At 37.7% G+C, this 25,581-nt stretch overlaps 1 protein-coding gene across 2 annotated transcripts in view; it reads right to left on the bottom strand.

Annotated features, from left to right (window-relative positions):
• Positions 1-25,581, bottom strand: part of FAM240B (family with sequence similarity 240 member B) — a 41,893-nt gene extending 16,312 nt beyond the window's left edge. Inside the window, exons 1-2 of one of the 2 annotated variants that reach the window (XM_082401304.1) lie at positions 15,857-25,581; positions 1,652-1,797 (exon numbers count right to left, since the gene is read on the bottom strand). In XM_082401304.1, the coding sequence (XP_082257430.1) occupies positions 1,652-1,794 (143 nt within the window). In that variant the 5' untranslated portion in view covers positions 1,795-1,797; positions 15,857-25,581. Of the gene's footprint in view, positions 1-1,651 lie in introns of both variants that reach the window. The other variant, XM_082401303.1, reaches the window with a different exon arrangement.

The following is a 25,581-nucleotide window of genomic DNA, read 5'->3' as shown; positions in this document are numbered from 1 at the left end:
TACAACTGATTCTTTTTGCTCCCCTGGACTCTTCAGGACTGTATGCTCTAACATGTAACTCTTTTAGCATTTAGAAAAACCTGGGTTTTGTTGCTGGACAACCAGGAATGTAACTGGAATAATGGTAGAGCTCTTCTCTGGATATAGAGAGAGGCTATTTCCCCTCCCCTCAGGAGCTGAAGAAAAGTTTTTAGAAGTTAATGTTGGTGCAACATATGTGAATTACACATGTTTGTAGCTCAGCATACTCAGAAACATGGAAGCACATGCCTTGCTGTCAAGCAGAACACACAGGTGCGATTCCACTTGTAAGTGGGCATCTCAGCAAATAGACAGCCTGGCTGGCTGTTCCCATTTTAGGGACAGAGAACCCAGAGAGTCCCTGAAAAGTTGAGCTGATCCATCTGCTCCAGGGCACTACATGTGTGAGGGCAGGTGCTTGCCCTTTTAGTCAGAGCGATGTTGACACTTGTGACACATCTTCTCACATAAATAAATGTTCCCCTCTCAGCAGACTTCTTTGACTAGAACAAGTTCAACTGCCAGTAAGAGGAAGATCACATTATTCTTCCCCCAAGAATCTTAATATGTATCATATCAGATGTGGGATCTTTCACACTTATACACATCTGTTGACCTGACTCTGAAATTTAGTGTATCCTCGTGTACTGAGGATTGCAACAGAGGCAGGGTGAGGAAGAGATTTTTTCAGTTCATTAAGATATAAATAACAGAAACTAATTTTTGTTTACACCAAGAAAAGCTTGTTCATATCTATAAGTCATTGATTCTCAATCAGGGGCAACTTTGCCCTCCAGGGGACATTTGGCAATGTCAGGAGATATTTTTGGTTGTCACAATGTGGCAGGGGAGTCCTACCAGCATCTAATGTTTTGAGGGATGCTGCTAAACATCTTACAAAGCATAGGGCAGCTGCCTCAGTAACAAAGAATTATAAGACCCTAAATGTCAGTAGTGCTGAGGTTGGGAAACTCTGATATAGATGGTAGCAAGACTAAATGAGTAGATGAATTAATCATGTCTTTAATTTTCTATATTTTATGATATTTTGACATCTTAGAAAGCTTTCTGGCTGCCCTTGACAGGGCTAGCCCTTTCTTCTGCGTGTCAACCAATCCTGAGTCTGTGGCCCTAACCACCTCCTTATCTAACTCTCATAGATAAAGCCATATTTCCCCTGCCCTATATCATCCCAGGACCAGGCCAGGCACCAGACAACTAGAGACAATCCCTAAATCCCACAACTCTCAGGAATTATTCAAACTAGCCAATCCTAAACTGTTTACTCTGCCTTTTCTTTCCTTTTCCTTGGAAACCCTGATAAAGGCTCTGGCTTAGACTTTCCCTCTGCTTTCATCTTCTGCCACCTGGCCAAAACCTGGTGCTTATCCTGTGGGCCTGCATGGTATGCAGTGACACTCTCTCTGAAAGCTGTGTGTATAATAAATGTCTTCCTTCTAAACCTCATTCTCCTTTTGTCTTGTGGCTACACCGACTTGACCATACCACCTCCAATATTTGCATTATTAGAACAGTGGGTAATGAAAACAATTCAGTTTCCCCATCTTCACATCTGGTATATTTCTGGGGAAATCTACCTTAAAAAATAGTGAAGAAACAATCCACATACTTTCTCAGGGCACTCCTTCCCTGGCGATCTTCCTCCAGTTCCCGGTAACCAGTCTGTTTGCTAATTTCTTTCTCCCAGAAGCTTTTGAGCTCATGACAAGTTTCACAACAGAAGACTTCTCGGCGTATGTATTGATTGTTCATCCTCTGAAAATAAAAGAAAAAACAAATCCAAGTACTTCAAATAAAGCCACTCTAATTTTGGAGTGATGAAAGATGAGTTTGAATCCATACACTGCCAATTACACTTCTTGTGCCTGTAGATAAATCACACAGTCACTATGATTTTGTTTGTCAACTGCAAATGGGGATAATAATGGTTAATGCCAGAATATACTGTGAAACATTCTGAAATGAACAAAAATACAAAGGACGTCTGATAACCCTTCCAGATTATCTGATTCTACAAGGGCCTGTCCCTTTCATGACTTTGAGCTATTTTAACAACTCTGTAAATTATAGAAAAAGTATAGTAATGCAAATGATTTTTGAACATAGAGATTCAAATATATTTTGTCCAGTGGAATGCGATTGATATCCCTGTGAATATCAACCAATTTTCATCTACTTATAAATTCATTTTAATATTCTTGATTGTCTATATATGTGTTTTTTTAATTCTCCTTGAATCAGTTGTAGTATCTTACTAGTTTTCTCATTAATTATCATAAGTTAAGTAAAATATTTGTTACAAGTTCATTTTATATTTGTATAAGAGTCATGGTTTTAACTTAAAAAATTATCCTTTAACAATTACTTCATAGCTTTGTGTGTGTGTGTGTGTGTAGAACAAGATGGTGTATGCAAAGCTCTAAACACAATGCAAGGCAAAAAACAGGCACCCAGAAAATGTTATGTTCTTTCCATCCTTCCTCACGTAATAACATCTACCATTTATTGAGCATATAATGTGCAATAGGCTTTTCTTACACACTGTCCCATTTGATCCTCACTACAACTCTGTGAGATGGGTGGTTCTGAACTCATGGTTCAGATGAGGAAACTGAGAGGCAGAATTTGCATATAGCCTCATAACTGAACATGAAAGAGCAGAAATTTGGATCTAGGTCTGTCCATCTTCAAAGTGGATGCCCTCTATCAATCCTCATCACAAGAAATGGTGACTGTATTTGGAAGTATACATGTTTACTACTAAAAAACATTTACTTTTTGCCTGAACATTGCCCATTTTCCAGATCTTAGTGGCTCTGGTGGACAGGTAGACAAAAAGGACTGCAAAACAAATCCTTTTCTGCCTGCTGGTGAGTGCCTGCTCAGAGAAGAGCTTTGTCCCTGGCTGGAGATTGGAAAGGAGCTGGACCTTCACTCCCTCGCTACAGAGTCCCAGTGATCCCATTCAAGCTGGATTGCCTGGGGGGAGCAGCCCAGAGGATTGGGGGTGAGAGAGAAGTTTAGAAAAGCTTTCAGGGAATAAATAACCCATTTATTATTTCATATTTATAATATAGAACGGTAATTCTATATTATAGAATTATAATATTTTATGCTATAGAATATGCAATTTATAATATAGAATTATTTATAATACAGAATAACATAGAATATTTTATTTATATTACATTTATAATAACAGACTGACACCTGTGCCAGAGGTGGCAAGACCTTCCCACTTGTAGAGATGTATAAATGTCCTAAAGTAGGAATAAACTTTGTTTTCTGGAACTGAAGGTCACTTTGAGTATTCTGTAAAGATTTTTTTTAAATCCACTCCTATTTTTCCTCCTAGATCCACCTTCTATTCATCTGGTCATTTCTGTAGCCACAACTGACTTGGGCAAAACTGTGCCAGAAGTGTGTGGGAGGGCACTGTACCCTGGGGCTCTCCAGGTTCTCTCTGAGCCTGAGCTCTGAAGAGTGGAGCAGGGCCCGTCCTGCAGCCTGATGGGAGCACATGTTCTCTCCTGTAAGCACATATTTCCCATTTATTTTCTGTCCTTGGCTAATGGATTCAGTGCACAGATTTCTAATAAATTCCTAGTCACTTGACATTGAAAGAGTTGTTAACATTGAATCTATAGTCATTTTCACAATATTGATTCTTCCAATCAAAGAACATGGTATATTTCTCCATCCATTTATGTTATCTTTGATTTCTTTCATCAGTGTTTTATAGTTTTCTGAGTACAAGTCTTTTGCCTCTTTAGGTAGGTAAAAGTAGGTATTTTATTCTTTTTGTTGCAATGGTAAATGGGATTGTTTCCTTAATTTCTCTTTACGATTTTTTGTTGTTAGTGTATAGGAATGCAAGAGATTTCTGTGCATTAATTTTGTATCCTGCAACCTTACTAAATTCACTGATTAGTTCTTGTAGTTTTCTAGTAGCTTCTTTAGGATTCTCTAGGTATAGTATCATGTCATCTGCAAACAGTGACAGTTTTACTTCTTCTTTTCCAATTTGGATTCCTTTTATTTCTTTTCCTTCTTTGATTGCCATGGCTAGGACTTCCAAAACTATGTTGAATAAGAGTGGCAAGAGTGGATTCAATGCAATCCCTATAAAATTACCAATGGCATTCTTCACAGAATTAGAACAAAAAATTTTACAATTTGTATGGAAACACAAAAGACTCCAAATAGCCAAAGCAATCCTGAGAAAGAAGAACGGTGTTGGAGGAATCAGGCTCCCTCAAGTCAAACTATACTACAAAGCCACAGTAATCAAGACAGTATGGTAAAGGCACAAAAACAGAAATATAGATCGATGGTGTAGGATAGAAAGCCCAGAGATAACCCACACACATATGGTCACCTAATCTATGACAAAGGAGGCAAGAATATACAATGGAGAAAAGACAGCCTCTTCATAAGTGGTGCTGGGAAAACCAGACAACTACATGTAAAGAATGAAATTAGAACACTACCTAACACAATAAACGAAAGTAAACTCAAAATGGATTAAAGACCTAAATATAAGACTGGACACTATAAAACTCTTAGAGGAAAACATAGGAAAAACACTCTTTGACATAAACCACAGCAAGATCCTTTTTGACCCACCTCCTAGAGTAATGAAAACAAAAACAAAAATAAACAAATGGGACCTAATGAAACTTCAAAGCTTTTGTACAGCAAAGGAAACCATAAACAAGATGAAAAGGCAACCTTCAGAATGGGAGAATATATTTGCAAAAGAAGCAACAGACAAAGGGTTAATCTCCAAAATATACAAACAGTTCATGGTGCTCAATATCAAAAAAACAAGCAATGCAAATTAAAAATGGCTGGAAGACCTAAATAGACATTTCACCAAAGAAGACATACAGATGGCCAAGAGGCACATGAAAAGATGTTCAACATCACTAATTATTAGAGAAATGCAAATCAAAACTACAATGAGGTATCATCTCACACCAGTCAGAATGGCCATCATCAAAAAATCTACAAAAAATTAATGCTGGAGAGGTTGTGGAGAAAAGGGAACCCTTTTGCACTGTTGGTGGGAATGTAAATTGATACAGCCACTGTGGAGAACAGTTTGGAGGTTCCTTAAAAAACTACAAATAGAACTACCATATGACCCAGCAATCCCACTACTGGGCATATACCCTGAGAAAACCATAATTCAAAAAGATGCACGTACCCCAATATTCACTGCAGCAGTCTTTACAATAGCCAGGACATGTAAACAACCTAAATGTCCAACAACAGATGAATGGATAAAGAAGATGTGATACATACATACAATGGAATATAACTCAACCATAAAAAGGAAAAAACTTGGGTCATTTGTAGAGATGTGGATGGACCTCGAGTCTGCCACACAGAGTGAAGTAAGCCAGAAAGAGAAAAACAAATATCGTATATTAAGGCATATATGTGGAATCTAGAAAAATGATACAGATGAACCTATTTGCAGGGCAGGAATAGAGATGCAGACATAGAGAATGGACATGTGGACAAAAGGTGGGAAGGGGAGGGTGGGACGAATTGGGAGATTGGGATTGACATATACACTACCATGTGTGAAATAGATAGCTAGCGGGAACATGCTATAAAGCACAGGAAGCTCAGCTCGGTGCTCTCTGATGACCTAGATGGGTGGGATGGGCTGTGGGGTGGGAGGGAGATTCAAGAGGGAGGGGATATAGGTATACATATAGCTGATTCACTTCATTGTACAGCAGAAACTAACACAATATTGTAATGCAATTATACTCCAATTAAAAAAAAGAGTTGTTAACAAGAGCATATGTCAGACTTTAAAAAGTATGTATCATATTTTAAATTTTATTTCATAGAACTAGAGTCTAAGATGTGTGCAATTAGGTTTCCTGTGAATTTCAAGCTGCAGGAGTGTCTAAGCCTTTCATTTTCCTGATGTGACCTCTGCCTCTATAAATGCTAGATAAGAAAGTAGCACTTGCTTTGAACTGGGAGGAAGATGTTAATGCAGACTTGCAATTTAAGTAGACAAAAGGCAATGCAAGATTCATTCACACATTCTTTTATTACAAAATGTCCCTAAAAATTTAAAATTTATATTAGGTATCTGGTATTCAAAAAAGGATAATTTGGTCTAATAGGAATTCATTAAATTTTTTTTTCTTGAAATTTTGAATTAATATTTTTTTCTAAAGAGATTTTCATTTTTTTAAAAAGAGGTCTATTCAGGAACACAGACTGCTCACATCATCATTTCATCATGTCATTTCACACACATTCCATTTGGATAAAAGGTGTAGTTTAGATATGGAAGGAGGATTTATTCTAAAAAACATTGTAGTTGTGTAATTTTGAGCTAGGTTAAGAGAAACAGCTGAAAGCAGGGTGGTATCTATACATCCAAGGAATAAATTAAATCAGCGTAAGCCTTTGGGAAATCAGGCAGCAGTCTCTGAAGAATCTGATGCATGCTGGCTCTGCTTCCTGTTCCCTTTGGGTCAGGAAGCACTTCTGAGGCTGTGACCTTTGGGAGGACTTGAGGAGGGGTTGAACTCAGACGTTCTCAGGGGTCAGGCCAGGCTCCCTTTACTCATAAGGAAGTGAAGCTACTAGACCTGAGCAACAGGGAGCAGTGGGCACTGTGGTCATCTGCAGAGCACATGCTCTGCTTCAAGACATCCCATTCAAGGAGGCGAACACTGTGCTTGCTGAAGAAAAGAGGGTTTTTGGCTACATGCAGTCTGACGGCTCCCTAGTTGCTCCTCGTAAGGGATGCATTCTCTATCTGCAGCTTTAGCTTTATGTCTTTCTTCCTTAGCTTTTCTCAAAACCTCCTCCCCTGGCTCTCCCTGAAGGGCATTCTGAACTATTTCACTTTCTCTCTGCCTCCCTTCTTCCTACACATTCCTGCCTCCAAACCTGAATGTGCAAATAGCATCCTCACTGTCCAGACTGGTTCTTGCTGTCATCCCAGCAGCAACTGGGATTGAAACTTTCTACCAAGCCTCACCTCACTCACTAGAGGACATGTGGACACAGCTACCTACCAAACACAACTTCGGTTTTGGTTTCACTCACCAGACCTGGAGGCTGTGCTCTGACAGCCAGGATGGCCAGGGAGCTAAGAAGGAGGACAGAGGACTGTTGTCACTACTGTGACTTTAGGCAATAACCCCTTCAGGTGCTCTGAACCCCAGTTTCATTATCCATGAACTAGAGTTTAAACATGGCAATATAGAGGAAAGCACCTAATACACTGCCATTCATTCTCCAAATGTTCATCTACCAATACAATACATGCTTGCCCTCAGGGAGCTCACAGTCTATTGTCCCATCCCTGATAAGAGATCAAAAATGTTAACTGAATTTGAACCATCACCTAAATAAGCTCTCATTGTCTCTATTTTATAAATGATATTAAATGCTTTGCTCCTTCTTGACTCAGACCATATTTAAGGTTTATTTATCTCTATTGCAGAACTAGAAACCCTTACACCTCAAGGATAAGAGGCTTCCCTTCTTGTCCAAGGCCTAGGGTTGGACTGTGGACAGAGAACACTTTAGCAAAAGCTCTTGGTGATGTTTCACCCTTATATCACTTAGGATGCTATATTTGGGGACCTTTGTTGTCAGAGCTTATAATTACATTCACTAAGTGATGCCCAATATGTTTAAGAAGTGATTGCCTTACTAAAGTTGACAGTTGCCACTCTGCTAAAGTTTGGACTCAATCCTCCCATGTTAATTCATAACCTAAGTGCTTGTTTTGCTGGAAACTGCTGGGAAATTGAACTTCAGCATTTAGGATCATGACAACTTGTAAGAACTTCTATAAGAGGAAATGCATTTTATTTTGCATGAGCTATGCCACCCCAACTTCTTTTTTTAGTTGTTTTACATCTGTTGCATTGTATACTGTGCTGTGAGCAGCATGTAGGAGCTGGTATCCTCTCCTTTGTACCCTTAAGAAACAGAATTGGCAGTAACTTTAGAAAAGTATTTTTTCAGGAAAATATCAAAATGAGACAGGGAACAGAAAATAAAAGGTGTCCAGTTTTCCTTAAGGGTACTGATGAGAAACCTAAGCACTGATAGTTACTTTCTCTGCATCTTCACCTTGTCCTTCAACTATGTATGTGGTGCTGCCACTGTAGGGGCTCCAATGAGAGTGAAAAGGCATTACTTTCCCAAGTTGTTTTCTGAGTAGAGTCAGGAAGAAGGCAAAACCACTGTAATCTCCTGTGGGACAGATCAGTGGTGCTTTTATAGTCATAGAAATAAGAAATAAGTCACAGAAATAAGAAATAAGCGAGTTCAGGTATGAAGTGAATTCATGCCCCCATGAAGGGACCAGAGAAAACCTGCTGCCATGCCTTCTGCTACTGACTGGTGAGCTGCTAGTCTGTGATCTCTGGCTTATTTTTATGCTCTTTATTGAGTATTTACTGAATACCTTCATTTTTCAAAATGCTTTATATCTTGCATTCATTTCTTACAACGCTATTCTTATCCACATTTGACAGAAGACGTGCAAAGAGGCAAGCCATTGCCCAAAGTCACCTAATCTATAGTGATGGAACTGGGATTCAAACCCTACCCAACTCCAAAGCCTGTGCTCATCACAGTCACACTTCCCAGTCAGCCCATCAGAAAGATGGCAACTCATGGGAAGAGCTGGGTAATGTGAGAAGCATACGCCCTGGTTAAATTTGTTCTGAGTGATATGCAAATCATTAGTTCTTTCTCAAAACAGAACTAGATTAACTTTTTTCCAAGATTATTTTATGATTATTGAATTAAGACAAACTTCCCTTCTTCTCTCCAGTACCTTTATGAAAGGTGCCCACCATTATCAGTTTTATGTGCATCATGATAAGAACCAAAACACACATACACAAACTAGAGGCACCCTCCCCCCATTCCACACAAATGCTGATCCCATCACCTGGAAATTCTGCCTCTACAAGTGTCAGGGGACACAGCTATCACTTCATCTCCTCTCAGGTTGTCTTTTTCACCCATAGTGAAAATAACTTTAGGAGTGATGTTCCTAGTACCAGTTGCTAAGATGACTGCAACTGATGGTGCCTCTGAGATATTTTGATGGGTTTCTCCTCCCATCCCACCTTTGGGCCCCCCTGGATGATAGTAAAGTGAGTTTTTTTACCATCTCCTCCTTTGCAGTTGGAAGTTGGAGGATTATGTGAAAGCACTTCTCCTCAGTTTAACACTTTTTCAGAAAACATTTTCTCTTTAACCTCCCCTCTCCTCTTAAAGGCTATTTAAATTTGTCTTGAGTCCCTCTCCATAGTTTTCCCTGCAATTAATATACTTCAAAGCCACCTCAGATTTTTGCCCACTGTATGATATTTGGGTCTTAAGAAAAGGTTCAGGTGAAATAAAAGACTGCCTGTGGCAGTACGAGTGAGTTCTGAGATAGCTGAGCATTTTAAGTAAAAGAAGACTAATAAGAAAAAAATGCTTATATTGAATGTGCCCATAATAACTCAGCCCTGTTTTTTCCTCTGGGATTTATCTGAATTAATTGAAATGACACTAAGTCATGAAGGAGGGATGCCAATAATTACTAGGCAAATAGCTAACAATTAAGTAAGGAAGTGGCCTTGAGTCTATGTGACCTTGGGGAACTTAAATAACCTTTCTAAAGCTTAAGTTTCTCTACAAAAAAAAAGATTGTTGTGAGAAGTAAATGAGATTAGCATCTAAAACACTTAACATAATATGTGGCCTGTGGGAAAACACTCATCATCGTCCTCGTCATTCTATATTCAAATTATCGACTTGCATCGAGTATAGTACTAAATGTTATCTCATTTAATTCTCAGAATATTGTGGTAGGTTTTATTATTTCTGTATCTGTGAATGAAAAAGTGAGTCTGAGGGGCTTAGAGACTTACCCACAGTCACAGAGCTAATAATGGGGAAATCCACGAATCTAGCCCAGACCTGTGGATTTCACGGTCCCTGGTCTGTTCACTCATCGGGTGTTGACATCACACAGAAGTAACAGTGGGTGATGAATCATGCTTTGCAGTTGCTACTGAGATCTTGAAAATTATCTTATTTAATGATATAAATGGCTCTGGGAAGTAGGTCTTATTATTTCCTGTTACCAGACAAAAAGTCAGGCTTAGAAGGTTTAAATTTTTGTTCACCCCACAGAACAAGTTAACGCTGGTGCTGAGCTCTGAACCTATGCTGTCTGATTCCAAAGGTCCTGTCATCACCTTCCACAGTTTGACCCACTTTCCCCACTCATTTAGGGGAAAGTTCACTTACCCTAGAAAAAATAAAAACTGCTTAGTTTCTGTCATCAGAGAATATAATTATTCTCTGCAAGGGCATTTGTTGGACTCACCCAGGTCCAACCTACGCTTTCAATTCTGAGAGTCTTCGTATCTCTGTGGGGTTAGACTGGGAGCCTTGGTAACTAGATCAGAACTATTCTTGTAACATTTCACAATCTTGACATTTTTTTCCAAATAAAAAGTTAAAAAAATAAAAATTACTTTTCTTTCAAGAGACAAATTGTTATTTACCTTTTTCTCTCATATTTACTGCCCCCTCCCACCCCCCACCAACTTCTTATGCAGAGCACTGAATAAACCCTGGACACACATTACCATTTAAAATCCTTGGTACTGAGGAGCATTTTGTAATGCCAAAAAGTAAGAAAGGGCTTAAAAAAGTGAGGGGCATTGAAGAAAGATGGGAAGCCAACTTGAAAGAGCACCCAATATCCAAAACTGGGAACAATTTGAGCAACAAATGATATGATATTAGTTATGACCAAAGAATGGATCCAATATAAATTAGTGAAATAAATAAATGGGGGAGAAGGAACAATTATTCCTTTCAGAAGAATTCCAATGAATAAATGTAGAAGGAATGAGGGGAATAGAAATATCATCATGAAAATACCACAATAGTTGCTGCAGGTAGGATCCTTTGATGAATGATAAAATTAGTGGATGAAACTTTAAGGAGAAACAGGGTATTTGTATAGCCTCAAAAAAATCTCTCCAAAAATTTAGTAACCACTGTGGCAATTTTAACATACGACCACAAATTCTTGATTACCCACCCCCCATCCTGAGAATGGAGCTGAATTCCCCTCCCCTTGAGTTGGGGATGACTTGGTGACTGAAGGGAAAATAGTAACTTTACAGTAGAGAAACAAATAGCACCCTTAACCACATGACCAAGGTTCACATCCTTAGTAATAAGCAATATTGATATCACATGTCCTCTGATATAAGACAGAGGGACACATCACATCTGTGGTATACTTTCCTTAACACCAGAAAGTTAAGTCTGTCTATTCATGAGAAAACTGCAGACAAAATCAAATTCTGGAACACTCTACAAAATACCTGATCACTACTCGTTAGAAGTGTCAAGGTCACAAAAGACAAGGAAAGACTGAAAAACTGTCACAGACTGGAATTGATCTAGTTACCATAAATACAATGTAGTATTCTGGATTGGATCCTGAAACAGGGAAAAAGACATCAGTGGAAAAACTGGAGGAATCAGAACAAAGTCTGCAGTTAATCTTATTGTACCAATGTTTATTTCATAGTTTTGATAAATGTACCTGGTTAGAGCTTCCCTGGTGGTGCAGTGGTTGGCAATCTGCCTGCCAATGCAGGGGACATGGATTCGAGCCCTGGTCTGGGAAGATCCCACATGCCGCGGAGCAACTAGGTCCGTGAGCCACAGCTGCTGAGCCTGTGCGTCTGGAGCCTGTGCTCCGCAACAAGAGAGGCCGCGACAGTGTGGGGCCCGTGCACCGCACTGAAGAGTGGCCCCCGCTTGCCGCAGCTAGAGAAAACCCTCGCACAGAAACGAAGACTTAACACAGTCAAAAAATAAAATAAATAAATAAAATTAAAATTCAAAAAGAAAAAAAAAAGGAAGATATTAAAAAAAAAAAGTACCTGGTTATGTAAGATGTTAATATCAGAGAAAACTGGGTGACAGATTTGCAACTTTGTCTAAATATAAAATGATTTCAAAATAAAAAGTTAAAAAAAGTTTATATCAAGTACATGCATCTTCCTGACACTATTGACAGTTATGAATTATGGAGCATTCTCTAGCAGAGGAACATTTTCAATGAGCTCAGAATTAACCCCTCCAGGAGCACAGCCCTACCTGAGTCATGGAAACAGCCCTGAACTAGGAGTTTGGAGACCTCTACGTTCCACATGGGCAAGTTACTTGAACCAAGTCTGTTTTCTCATCTGTAAAATGGAACAATACATACTTTCACAAGATTAAATGAATTTTCAACTGAAAAAGCTGCTGTGATAAGTATTTAGCACCTGACAGAGTAATTGCTTAATAAAATCCTGGGTTGTCTAATTCATATCCATAACATTGATTGCCTACAAGTCACAGGCCACAGACTCAGAAGCCTGCAGGGTCCAGGTGCATTTAGATGGCTCTGTAACAAATTCTGGAATGCATGGCCCATTTAAAGGAGACACTGTCACTCAGCTCGAACTGACTGTTGCCAGCAGAGCTTGGTCCCAGAGTTGCCAAAAGTTTTTCAACAGAAGCTAAAAATTCTGATTTCTAAAAATGTGTTATCTTCTTATTTTTAAAATGTTGATAATGAATTTAAGACATTGTAAAGCATTGTATGAATATCAGAAAATGTCTGTTGGCTAGATTTGGCCTTTCGCTCAACAGTTTCTGAGTCCTACATGGTCTAATGGGAAAAACCACGGAGTTCTCCGTGAACCATGTAGCTATGCCTTAGACTCCAGGAAAAATATACACTGGGCACGTGTAGAGTTAAAATAAAACACTGCAAAGCAAAAGCAAACAGAGTTTAGCCTCCACCACCTCCCTGGTCACTGCTAACCACTGTAGGTTTATACTGGTCACATCTAGGCTGCTCCATTTGATGTCTAGCCATCTTACTGGGGTTGGAAGTGAACTGGGAGGCCATAAAGCCCATCCTACCAATCACTGAGAAGCCCCTGGGTCTGCATTTGCCCAACTCCATCGAAGCACAGAGATCCTCTGTGTCTGGCTGAGTTGGGACCAAGAGCCAGGTCTCCATCCCCTTTTCCCATTAACTAAACTCTAAACACTGTGGGCCAAGGACCTTGTTTAATATAGCACCCTTCACCCAGTGCATCATAAACTTTCTGGTCCAATGGACAAAATGTCTATGATTTCCTCATGATGACATCACTCATCTGGTAAGTCAAAATTCTCCAAAGAATTTTGAGCTAAAAGTGATAACTACTCTAGCAAATTTTATATTCTACTCCCATTAAAAAAATCTTTAAAAGTAAGTGATAAGATGGCTAAGATATAAAATTTGGCTAAAATATTGTTTCTCCCCCCATCCCCAATTCCAGCCCAGTGGCTACTTGACTGTCATTAATCAATGTTACTTTTTCCTGGACAGAAAATGAACTGTGTATCTTCTTTAAAAAAAAGTGGGTTTTAGCCAGAGTCTGATTTCCCAAATAGTTGCATGTCCAGAAACATTTCCTTTTCTTTTAGAAAGTGGAATATATGGAACAAACCTCCTTAATCATCTTTATTGCTTGGCTGAGTGAGAATAAAATCATGGTGGTTGTTATCTCACATTTCTGCCCCACAGAGGGCAGGTTCTAAATAAGCTGGATCATTGTGATCAATAAAGCATAATTATTTAGAAAATCAAGAGATGTGAGAGAGGCAGCTGTGTCCAAACAGACAAATTCTGGAAGACTGGAGTGTGAGGAGAAAACAGTGAGCATGGCTGACAAGGAGGACAAACACAGTTGGCACACTTGGTGGTGGTATTGAAGGAGATAAGACACTTGAGACCAAAATATGGAGACTTAGAGCAGCATTCACCTTCCTTTTTCTCTCTGAGTATTGTAGGTCACTTTTAAATTATTTCCCCTTTTGTTGTGATGGCCCATATATTGGGGATACATATGAAAATTATTACATGCCACAATTTATTCAATCTTTCTTGTCAGAAAATCCCCCAAATAATTTGGTCAACCAGTTTTGAAGTTTTACACTATTAGCAAAGATGCTCCTTAAAGAATGTTAAAGTACAGTAGTACACAGCAAAACATTTCAAAAAGTACTGAAGGATATAAAACTCAAAAGCTTCTCTTTTCTTGCTGTTGCCAGATACACTTCCCAAAGTTATCCACTGTTAATGATGTCTTATTTATATTTCCATTTTAATGAAACCACGTGTGCATGTTTTTTGCAAGTAGAACCATACTATATACACTGTTCCGCATTTTTCTTTTTTCACTTCAAAAAATATCTCCTTACCAGCCCATATTGTTTTTCATGGTTGCCACTTTTAATGGATATGCCGTAATTTATTTAAGCATTCTTGTATTATGGACATTAAATTAATTCTTATTTGGATCTATTACAAAAAAATTACAGAGTGAATCATACATTTTGTTCACAAGTATATATGGAGCATAAACTCCTAGAAGTATAATTGCAGGTCAAAGACTATGTATTATTAAACGTTGAATGTATAATTCCATATTGCACTCTGCAGTTATGGAAATGTTGGAATGTTTATGGACTTAGAAAATCCTCTTCTATAGAGGTGCTTTTAGTCTCCGCTAGGGCAGAAAATACCAGACAGTCAATGTATTCAGCTCTTAGTGAAAAGACAAAAGCACAGCTTCTAGTCTTGTACTCAGGAGAATATATGTGAATGTGCCACCCCAAGATAGACCTTGGAAAGTAGTTGGCACTCAAAAAATATTTGTTGAATTAATGGATAAACAAACCATGGCAGTGCCAATATAGAGTTAGTATGTGTTTTAAATCAATTGTGTTCAAACATAAAAAAAAACTTATTTAAACAAATAAATGTAAATTTTAACAAGTTTTATTGCATTCCTGTGCTAAAATGAAAGATACATAGTTTGTGGTAATTAAAAAGAAATGTTCAAAGTTCTCACAGTAGATAGATATTCCAAATGGCCAATTATTAATTTCTATTTCTGCTATTTTCTTTGGATGATACGTGGCCTATAGTTATCTCAACCATATTATGATTAATATATTTATTTCTTAAATACATGTTTAAATGTTTTTAATTTTATGAGTTTCATTCACTTTGTTTACAGAGTTTCTTTTTAGATTCTGGCAAAGACACTTCACTTCAGTCTCCTCATTTGTGAGGCCTCTAAGCTGTTTGGCTTAGAGGTTTACCAAGGTTCCTTCTGGCTCTAATAGTCAGGGAAATCCATGAGTATCAAGTTCAAGATCTGTACCTTCAGCATTACAGGAGCTTTGTATTTCAGTTTATATCTTCCAAATGAGGATATCTGGTTGCCTTGCACATATGTGAAGGGCAAATATCAATGATTAGACAAAAGTGGACTTTAGCAAAAGGGGACTGTTCTTTGATAAAGGAGCAGTTCTGTTTCTCTGCATTTCCACAGTGAAGTACTTTTCACTAAAGTTTATATCTATCAAAAGAATTAGTTTTATTTGCAGCAACTCATTACCAACTCGGAAAAATCATAATTCCTTTGGTAATTGGTAAATTAACTTACAGTGAAAGAGTACTAGAACTCCCTTTAAATAAATATCAGTTTAATCAAATAACATTTATTGAACCTTGATTTTGTGTGAGGCTCAAGCACTTATATCATCTAATGAGGGGCTAGGTAATGGTCAATTATATAAGCTAAAACAAAAGAAAATTCTACAGTTTAATTTCCCAAGTCCCAGGTAATTCAGTCAAGTAAAAAAAACCAAATTAAAGATTAAGTCTCCTGACCTTCAGCTTTCTGAGAAGGCTCCATGATTCTGGCACCCATAATAATGTTTCCCTGGGACTAAGTTATCCATTAATCAACATGAGATGTATTCTGTATTTTATTTAATCTTAAGAGAGCCTTGTTCAGTGAGATAAAAAAACTGATTTCTGTTTTTATTTTCCACACTCTTTAACTTGAAATTCATGCATAACTGACATGTAGAAATCAAGAGATGGAAAAATTCTATTGGCCTGTCTAACTCTATTTCTAAACTGGTACAGGGTGGGGTGTTCAAAGTGAGGGGAAAAAATGAGTCCAAATGACCAAAAAGGACACATGTATAAAAATTAGGACTCAACTTCCAGCCCCAGATGTAAGCTATTCCCACACCTGACAACACAAAGATGAACACACTGTACCTTAAAGATGAATTTACAGGTGAACTGATATCCTGCTGGGATGCAAAGGTGGGCAAGTCTCACAGTCCCACTCCTGGTTCCTCAGCTCTGATTTGTGGAGACCACAGGTGCTGTCCTGAAATCTCATTGTTACAGTCCTTTATATATGGAGTGGAGGAGTTACAGAAATCCCGCAGCATTTCAAGGTCATTTGAACCAAATTAGTAGCAGAATCAGACAATTATCTTTCCAGGGACATTGTAGCCTTCCCTTGTGGTGAGAGATGGCTCTAAACAAATTCCATCTCTTGCTATCCCACCCACCCCAGGGCAGGAGAGCTTCTGTTTTGGCAGATCCCACAAGTGCTATGACTTGGCCTGAACCAAAAGAGATGATTTAGAACATGTACTGGATTATCCATGTGCCCTGTTCCTCTGAGACTTGTGAAAAGCCATCCTCTGCCCCTCGGTGTGCAAAGGGGACTAGAATGGAGGGACAAGTCACTATTGGGTGTAACATTACAGGAAGACTTAGAGAGGCATCTTGTTCTTTGGAGCCATTAATCCTTGAATGGAATCTGGTGATGACATATCACAGTCTGCTTAGTTCTCTACCAGCTGAAGCAGGAATTGACCCCTGGTGAGTGTTTTCCAATAAACTCTATCCAAGTGAGATGACTTCTCATTTTAGAGTGGCTCTTATCCCATTTTGGAGGAGCACATTTTGTCCTTAAAATAAACATTTAGAATACTCACTCATCTGATAACACAAATAGCTCCGGTTTTCATCATATCCTTCTACTATGTTACTAATTGCATGCCCATTACTTGGTTCAGTGGGTTAAAAATGTATAACTGATGTTACATGTGACAACTTTGTCTAATATTGATGTTCAAATTTTATCTTATTGAAGTGGTAATATTTAATATTGAGTCTACGAAAGTAATAAGGCTGTTTACTTTAAACTGAATGCCTACTTTAATAGCAGAACCAAATTTTACAGGTGAAAACTTTTTTACATAAGGAGAGAGAGGAGTTAATTCTGAAACTATTTTGTAGGGTACCACCTATACAAAAGCAACAATTTAAAGAAAGAAAAACTTAATAAAAAATGTTTCCAAGGAGCTCATTGAAACCGCAGAAAATACAGTGAAACTGAATAACAAGCAGGTGACAGATTACCCGATGACAGTTTCTGTCTCTCCCTCCTGATGAAATAAAATTCATATTTTATGACAAGATAAGAAAAATTTAAACATAAAATTTTTCTTTGACCATTTGGGCCTCCCCCCACCCCTTTAGTGTGTGTTGTGCATCTGCATTAACCAGACCTTCTTAGGAGATAACATTCCTTCTTAATCTCATCAAGGATCATAACTCCTTAGGAGATAACCTTTCATCTTTATCTTGTAAGGGGCTATGATGACCCATGACCTACTATTGATACTTGCTTTGTATGTGTACATCTGGATTGTGTAAACTGTTAACAATACATATTGTTTTGACATATAACCCTTTATCTCAAATACTTATTTAACTGTGCTTTGACCTCTAATGGGTGGGAACAGTCCTCAGATCTTTCTGAAAGCCTGTTTCCTGGGTTGTAAACTTTAGGGTGGTTCAAATAAAATTTTCGACTTCTTTCTTAGGTCAACTGATTAATTTTTTCTTCAAACATGCATGGTGTAGCCAGAAGGATATCAGAGATACCCACCAGAGGACACCTAGAGTCCACCCCAAACTGGTGCTTGGTACCAAGCATGGACCCATTGAGCTCCACTGGCTTCTCAGTACTCCTCAGGTGTCCTGGTGCATTCTTCTGACATCCAGATTTCATTGTTTGAGTGATGATCCTGAGTTTTATTCAAGCTGTTTTTACTTAAGACTTGGAGTCTTAAGGGGCACTGGTACATTTCCCAGGCATGGTCCTAGGAGGATCTGGGCAGAAGGCCTAGGAAAACATAGGTGGCTGGGTTTTTGTTAAATTTGGCTTAAATTGAAAAAAAAAAAACCAAAAAACAATAAACAAGTTGAAACCTAAATGTCCATCAACAGGTGAATGGATAAAGAAGACATGGTACATATATAAAATGGAGTAACACTCAGCCATAAAAAAGAATGCTGTCATGCCATTTACAGCAACATGGATGGAGCTAGAGATTATCATACTAAGTGAAGTAAGTCAAAAAGAGAAAGACAAATACCATATGATATCACTTATATGTGGAATCTATCAATAAAATATACAAATGAACCTATCTACAAAACAGAAACAGACTCACAGACATAGAGAACAGACTTGTGGTTGGGGGAGGGATGGACAGGGAGTTTGCAGTTAGCAGATGCAAACAATTACATATAGAATGAATAAACAACAAGGTCTTACTGTATAGCACAGGGAACAATATTCAGTATCCTGAGATAAAACATAATGGAAAAGAATATAAAAAAGAATATATATGTATATATTGGAATCACTTTTGCTGTACAGCAGAAATTAATACAACATTGTAAATCAACTATACTTCAATAAAACAAACAAAAAAAACAAGTTGATATATGGTCTGAACAAAACTTTTGCTAGTGAAATGCGAGACCAAATTATGCAGCTTCAAAAAATAAGGGAGACCCAGTACAACCAGTAAGTAAATACTGCATGACAGAAGCTGATTACCTAGTGCTTCAAGCACTCAGAGTGGTTTTAAACTGTTGGAAGGAGAAACTGAGACATGTAAAAGAGTCGAACTGACTCAAGGGTAACTCCTTGAGGAGCCAGACTGAGAAGCAGCACATATTCAGTCTACCACAGTGTCCTCAGAAAGTTGTTCAGATCATATCTCATATGTGAATTAGGCTACCAAATTAATAATGGGAAATTTTGCCTCAAAGGCCAAACAGCTCCCATGCAGACAACCACCTATGGGAATGCCAGCTGCGTTTATGTATGCTTGCAAGTATGTAATTGGGAAATAAAGGAAATCCCACTCTGAAATGGCCAAGATGGGCTTCCTTTTTAAGCATTCCAAAACTGATTTTTCGTGAACAGTTGAAGCCAGCAGTCTCTTGGGTCTCTGCCTATAGGGTCTACTGAAAACAACAGTGGTAAGAGTTTTTCTCTTTCTAAAATTAGATTAGCAGGGAAAAATATTTTTAGGGCTAGCTCCTTGGATCCTCTGACTTGGAAAAACTTCTAAATTGTTAAAATTTTAGAGAGCTCGCATCTTAAACTATCTCTTTTCATTGGTATGCAGAATCTTCAAAAGGCTTCAAAATTCCAAAATAACCTCACTGAAAGATTTGTTTAAGAAGGCTAATTAAAGATTAATCATGTAAAAGGACCTAAAACTTTAACTATCCTTTATATGAGTAGTCATTCTAGTAATACTCTGTCTGAATTGACTTTCCACAATGAAGACACTATTAAATGCTTACCTTTAGAAATGGGACCACCTGAGGCTGTAGGTGAACGTCTTCAGATCAAAAACAAGCTAAGTGCCATAGTTAAAGAATTTTTTTAAACCCAGGGAGGATCCTCAAAAGTGTTTGTAGATGGATTACCAAGATGAGAGGCCACCAGTCTGACTAAACTGACTATAGCTAATATTCAGAGCCTGATAGGAATTTTTGGAGGGGGCCTTCACCCCTAAGCTAAATGAGGGAAAGTAAAACATTCTAACATAGGTGAATGGGTATGTCAGTCTTTTGATATCATTGGGGTGGCCAGCCAATTCTTTGAGAAATTAAAAATGACTGTCCTTATTTTGCAAATCTAGTCTTTATAGGGCCAGAGGTGTGTGTCTCCAGAAACAATCCAAAGCCCATCAATCCTTTCACCACTCCCAAAACCTCCTCTATTTATCTTAAGAGGTTCATAAGAATTGAAAAAAAATGTCCTGGCCTTAAGGGAACTAAGACTTCCTAGGAGGAGCTTACCTTTCTCCTCCTGTGCCTTTGACATGCAATGTTCTACCTAGTCTTCTCCAGAAACTCTTATCTTGCCCATCTCTTTAAAATTTCAGAAAGGTAAAACAAAGGAAGATAGGTAATTTGGGACTTGACTTGTCAAGGACAAATAGAGATCTTAAGTGTCTTCTCCATAAATATTAGTAAAAAGGATTTAGGCATTTGGACTGGTGACCTTTATTCCATCTGCCAGAAACCCAATTTGAATCCACCCCTTTTTGTAACTGATGGGTTTTATATTTTTATAACTGATTCATGGATGAAATTTTGGGATGGGAACTATGGGGTGTCTGTGTCTTTTTATATGTGTGTTTTAGATGTCTGGTATTCCCAAAGTTAATTTGTAAAAGAGCTCAATTTAATTGCCTTACAGGAAATTAGGCGCTCATATAAATACTCAGAAATAGAAAAGAAACTGGTCAGAATGAATTTCAGATTCACATGTTGTGGGAAATATTCAGTATTGAATTAATATCTGGTATTAAAGATATTGTCTTGTTGGCTTAATTATTAAGACATGACTTTAGAGTTATCAACATTAAGTATAATACTTTTATTATACCTAGGTTTATTAGAAATCAAGTAAGATATTACTCCTGTTACAAAGTTTGCCAGCAAGAAAAATAACTTGGTATGGTGAAATTTTAAAGTATAACATAGAATTAAATAAGATAAAATCTTTCAGGTAAACTCTTCAGGAATAATTACATTTTGGGAATGTCTGTTTAAAATAGTCTTTCCAGATTTTGGTAACTTGAGTTTTGTTTAACTTAAGTGATGGGAATCCATTAAAAACCCAGATCATTTCCAAATAAGATACTGGAACATTAATTACTGAACATAGACTTCTTTTTACAGAGGAACTAAAGATATTTAGGACAATTAGTAAATATGTTTGGTGTCACATTAAGACATTTTCTATTTTTAAAAAAGCACATATTTTCTAGAAACCATAAGTAATATTTATAAGTTGGCTAAAATCTATTTAATGCTAATGAAAAAGACAGTTCATAATTGCCTACTTGTTGGTTTTTGGTGGAAACTAGGTTTTAAGGCTAAGAATTAAAATATGTGTAACAAAAACTACTATAATAATAAGGGAAACATTTCAGAATGTAAGGAAAGTAGGAGGCATGTTTTCAGTAAAACAAGGTGTGAGAAATGGAAATTCATTTTGTTAAGGGAAAGGAAACCCTGAAGGAAAAATTTTATGCATTGTAAATACTGGCTAATATTAGACTGAATTTGATTAAGTAAATAAATTTTAATATTAAAAGTAAAATGATACAAAACCTGAATCTGTTTTTCTCTCTTTCAAGAGGATAAAGTTTTCTTAAAATACTGATCTGCTTTTGATAACAGATTGTAAATTTCTCTACCTTTAACTGGTAATCTATTGTAAGTTTCTGTATTTTCCTTCAAAATCTTTTATTGTCACTTTGGTTAAATGAATAAGCATTGTTCCACAGTGACCTATGATCCTGTTTGACCAAGTGTTTTGAAACCTTTTGATATTTTTGACAAACTTCCCAATATTGAATTCTAATCAAAATTCTTTTGACCTCTAACTTTGGGATGCTTCACAGAGGACCCCTGAAGCATCTCAGAGAGAGAGAAATATTAAGCTAATTAGGTTTATTTGGTATGTTAAATCACATGGGAAGCATTGTGGTGATGAGTGGTGATGAGTGGTGATGAGTGGTGACAAATTGGTTACATTATATGGGTAAAAGTTATTAATATAGATATTCTAGAAATTATATGGAATTCCAAAAAATCCATTGTCCTAGTACAATGTTTTCAGGCATAATTCTAGTAATTATCTTAAATTGTTTTATGTCACAGCAGTAACCGAGTGTCTTTGTCAGTTGCATTGCAATCAGATCTTTAACATTGCATTTTAATGTCTTTAGTCATTTATAGACTGTTATTGTCTTACTCTGATGCTTTTGCAAAAAATGCTTCACCTTTAAAAAGATTCATAGAAAGAACTTTTTGACAAGCATAGATTTCTGATAACTTTCAGAGCACACCATTGAACTGGGTAATAAATTAAAGAATTCTAATGAAAAACTTGATGGCTTCATAAAACAGTTACCTGAGGATTAAGACCAAGGATTACTCACATAGGACTGAGTGAACTGATGGGTATGGTTATAATTTTTTATTTTTGTCTGAAATATTACTGGTTTTTAATCAGTGTTTTCCAGATATAAGGAAATTCTCTCCCTCGAGCTAGTTATGACTTACAGAAATTTGGTAAATTATACTTTTACAAGTAGAATTGAAACATTTGTCTTTTCCCTCTACCTGATCCCTCCTATGTTCCCAGCAGCGTCATCAGGTAAATAAAGAAGCTCACCTCCTAACAGGTGCAGGAATTTCAAGGTATTTAACAGACCTCAAAAAGAGAGGAATTCACCCATATATATAGGTGTGGCAGGCAGAATCTGTGGCATGCCCTTGGTGTGGATTTCCTGGCCTTGAGAGGTTTTTTAAAAAGTTCAATCTGAGATTTTTTTATGAAAAGTTCCAGCACAACCAATTTAAAAGAGCCTATGCGGTCAATTAACCAGAATTGTTTTGCAAACAAATTAGTCTTAATTTGGCTATATTTGGTAGAAATTAGGGTAATTTTAGAGAGAAAAGATTATGTTTCAGTGAATGTTAAATTCTAGTTTTGTTACTTGATGTCTGTATTTACTGCCTAAGACTCACTTCCCAGATAGCTCCTTGATGTTATATTATTTCAAAGTTTAAGTGAATTGTTAAAAAGACACTCTAAGTTTGTTTCTGAAGCTTATCACAGTAATCTATTTTAGGTAAAGATCAGATGCTACATGACCTGCAACCGGAGATTATGCACACTGGAAAAGATATCAGATAAAGGACTTTTTACAGCTGCACTGGAAGGGAAAACATCAGGCCTCCTCCTGAATAAACTGTAACTCGTTTTTCTTATTCTAAGACCAACATTACCAGACCAGGATGAGAAGAAAAGGACATCTGCCGACAGATGTCCCAACTGTAGACAGCTGACCCAAATGCTGGACCAGGCCTGTATACTAATTACTTTGACAATTGCTCACACTTTTGCTCATTAACCAAACATATTTATTCCTTGAGCTCAATCATTTGAAAGTTTCTAAAATCAATACAATTGCTGGGTTTGTGGCAACCTGTGTCCAGTACTCTTAGGTTGCCTTGGTGGATTTCTCTTCTCTAAGTCTCTAAGGGATGGCCCTTAGAAATTTTATTTTAGAAAAAAGAAACTTTAGCACTGTGAAAGTTAACATTACTGTCAATATCACTTAGTGAGACCCTCTTTCTTGGCCAATTAACGATACCTGTCCTGAACCTGGTCATAAATACTCCTTTTCACTAGTTGTTAAACATTGGGTATCTCCTAATAGGACCCAGTGGATTTATGGAACAAGTTTATGGCCTTGGCTCTCCCCAGGTTGGTTGGAAAGATGAACACGTGGTTTCCCTTGGGCTCAAGATCATCTGTGGTTAGCTTGGAAACAGCCACTGCCAATCTGTCTTTAATATGAACAAGCTAGTTTCTATCAGTTTTCCAGTGGTATGACCATTTGACCATGATATTTGTTAACTCATCATATGACACATGAAGAATCACATTTCCACTCTGAATGATCCTCTTGTCAGCTTAGGGGAAATACTAGGAAATGGTTTGGTTGGGTGGTTCTTGACTTAAATCTTTACTAATGACATTGTTCTCTATAAATTAATGAACATGCACCATGCACATGCATGGTAAAATTGGCATAAGTCCAGTTGGAATTGACCATTAGTCCTTGCCAGACATCTTACTGGTGGTATAAGCCCCTAAAAGGAAAGAAAGAACTGCGCTATTAAGACCCAACATCTAGAGACTTGATGTACCCAGGCCCAGGGCATGTAAGCAACCAACCTGGAATTGAGGGACCAAATATTTGATCACTTAATGCTTTCTATCAAAAGATTAATGATCTAGCACAGGGAGATCAGCTCGGTGCTTTGTGACCACCTAGAAAGATGGGATAGGGAGGGTGGGAGGGAGACACAAGAGGGAGGAGATATGGGGATATATGTATATGTATAGCTGATTCACTTTGATGTAAAGCAGAAACTAACACACCATTGTAAAGCAATTATACTCCAATAAAGATGTTTTAAAAAAAAAGATTAATGATGATCAAAAGGGGGAAATTGATGAAATACATATTTTATGGCAAGATGAGAAATATTTAAACATAAAACACTCCTTTCCTCTCTCCTTTCTTCCTCTCTCTCCTCTCTCTCCCTCTCATCTCTGTCTTCTCTTTCTCCCTCCTGTCCTTTCTCTCTTTCTTTTCCCCTTTTCATATTTTATCACTGATGCAGTATTGTGATTTATAAGAAAAGTATATATTTGGTCATTTAGATTACCAAAATGTATTTGATCTTCATCCACAGCTCCTGAAACCCTTACAATTTTCTGATCAATACAAGCAATGGGAGTATCTTTTGTTATAATATTTGGTCTCATGTTCTCAGTTCCTGAAAAATGCTTCAGGACCATAAAATGAAATGGGTCTTTTTATTTATAACAAGCCCTTTCAACACAATGAGGATGACTTTTGGATCCTACCCCAGGATGGGGGCTGGTTGTCAGGAAAACCAACCATGTGATTAGAGGGTTGGAATTTTCAGTCCCACTCCCTGATTCCCAGGAAGGGGAGAGTTGCTTGAGGTTGAATCAGTTGTCATTGGCCAGTGGCCAGTGGGTTAGTCAATCATGACTACGTAAGCCTCCATAAAACCCCCAAAGGTCAGATTTTTGTCTTTTTTAGGGACCTTCCACATTGGGGAACCAGAACACCTCCACATGCCGCTGTTCCAAGTCCCCAAGCTCCTCTGGGACAGAAGCTCCTCTGTTTGGCAAGACTTTGCCCTATGTATCTCTTCATCTGGCTGTTGACTCGTATCCTTTAATATCCTTTTATAATAAATCTGTGATCTGGTGAGTAAAACAGGTTTCCCTTAGTTCTGTAAGCCATTCTAGCAAATTAATTGAACTCAAGGAGAGTGTCGTGGGAACCTCTGATTGATAGGCAGTTGGTCAGAAGCACAGATAATAAAGTGTCTCTGCTCCAAGCTCCAAGTACTTCCACCATTCGTTACACTACCAGTAAAAGAAGGGGAAGAAAGAGGAAGAAATGATAGAATATGTGCTCAGGTCAGAGCCCCTGCAAGACCCCTCCTCTTGGAATGTGGCACAGGAACAGAAAGAGCTGTTGTTGGCCAAGGCAGGGTCTAGATGGTGCAGAAACAAAGCAGGGGAACCCAGTTAGGGGGACCCCCTTCAAATACCCACTTGGGAGATTGTTTTAAGAATTATG

This window comes from Balaenoptera borealis (genome assembly GCF_965194805.1).
Source record: "Balaenoptera borealis genome assembly, chromosome: 8".
In the NCBI taxonomy this organism is placed as follows: Eukaryota; Metazoa; Chordata; class Mammalia; order Artiodactyla; family Balaenopteridae; genus Balaenoptera; species Balaenoptera borealis.
The sequence above is the reverse complement of the archived record's forward strand: the minus strand, read 5'-3'. Positions and strand labels throughout refer to the sequence as shown.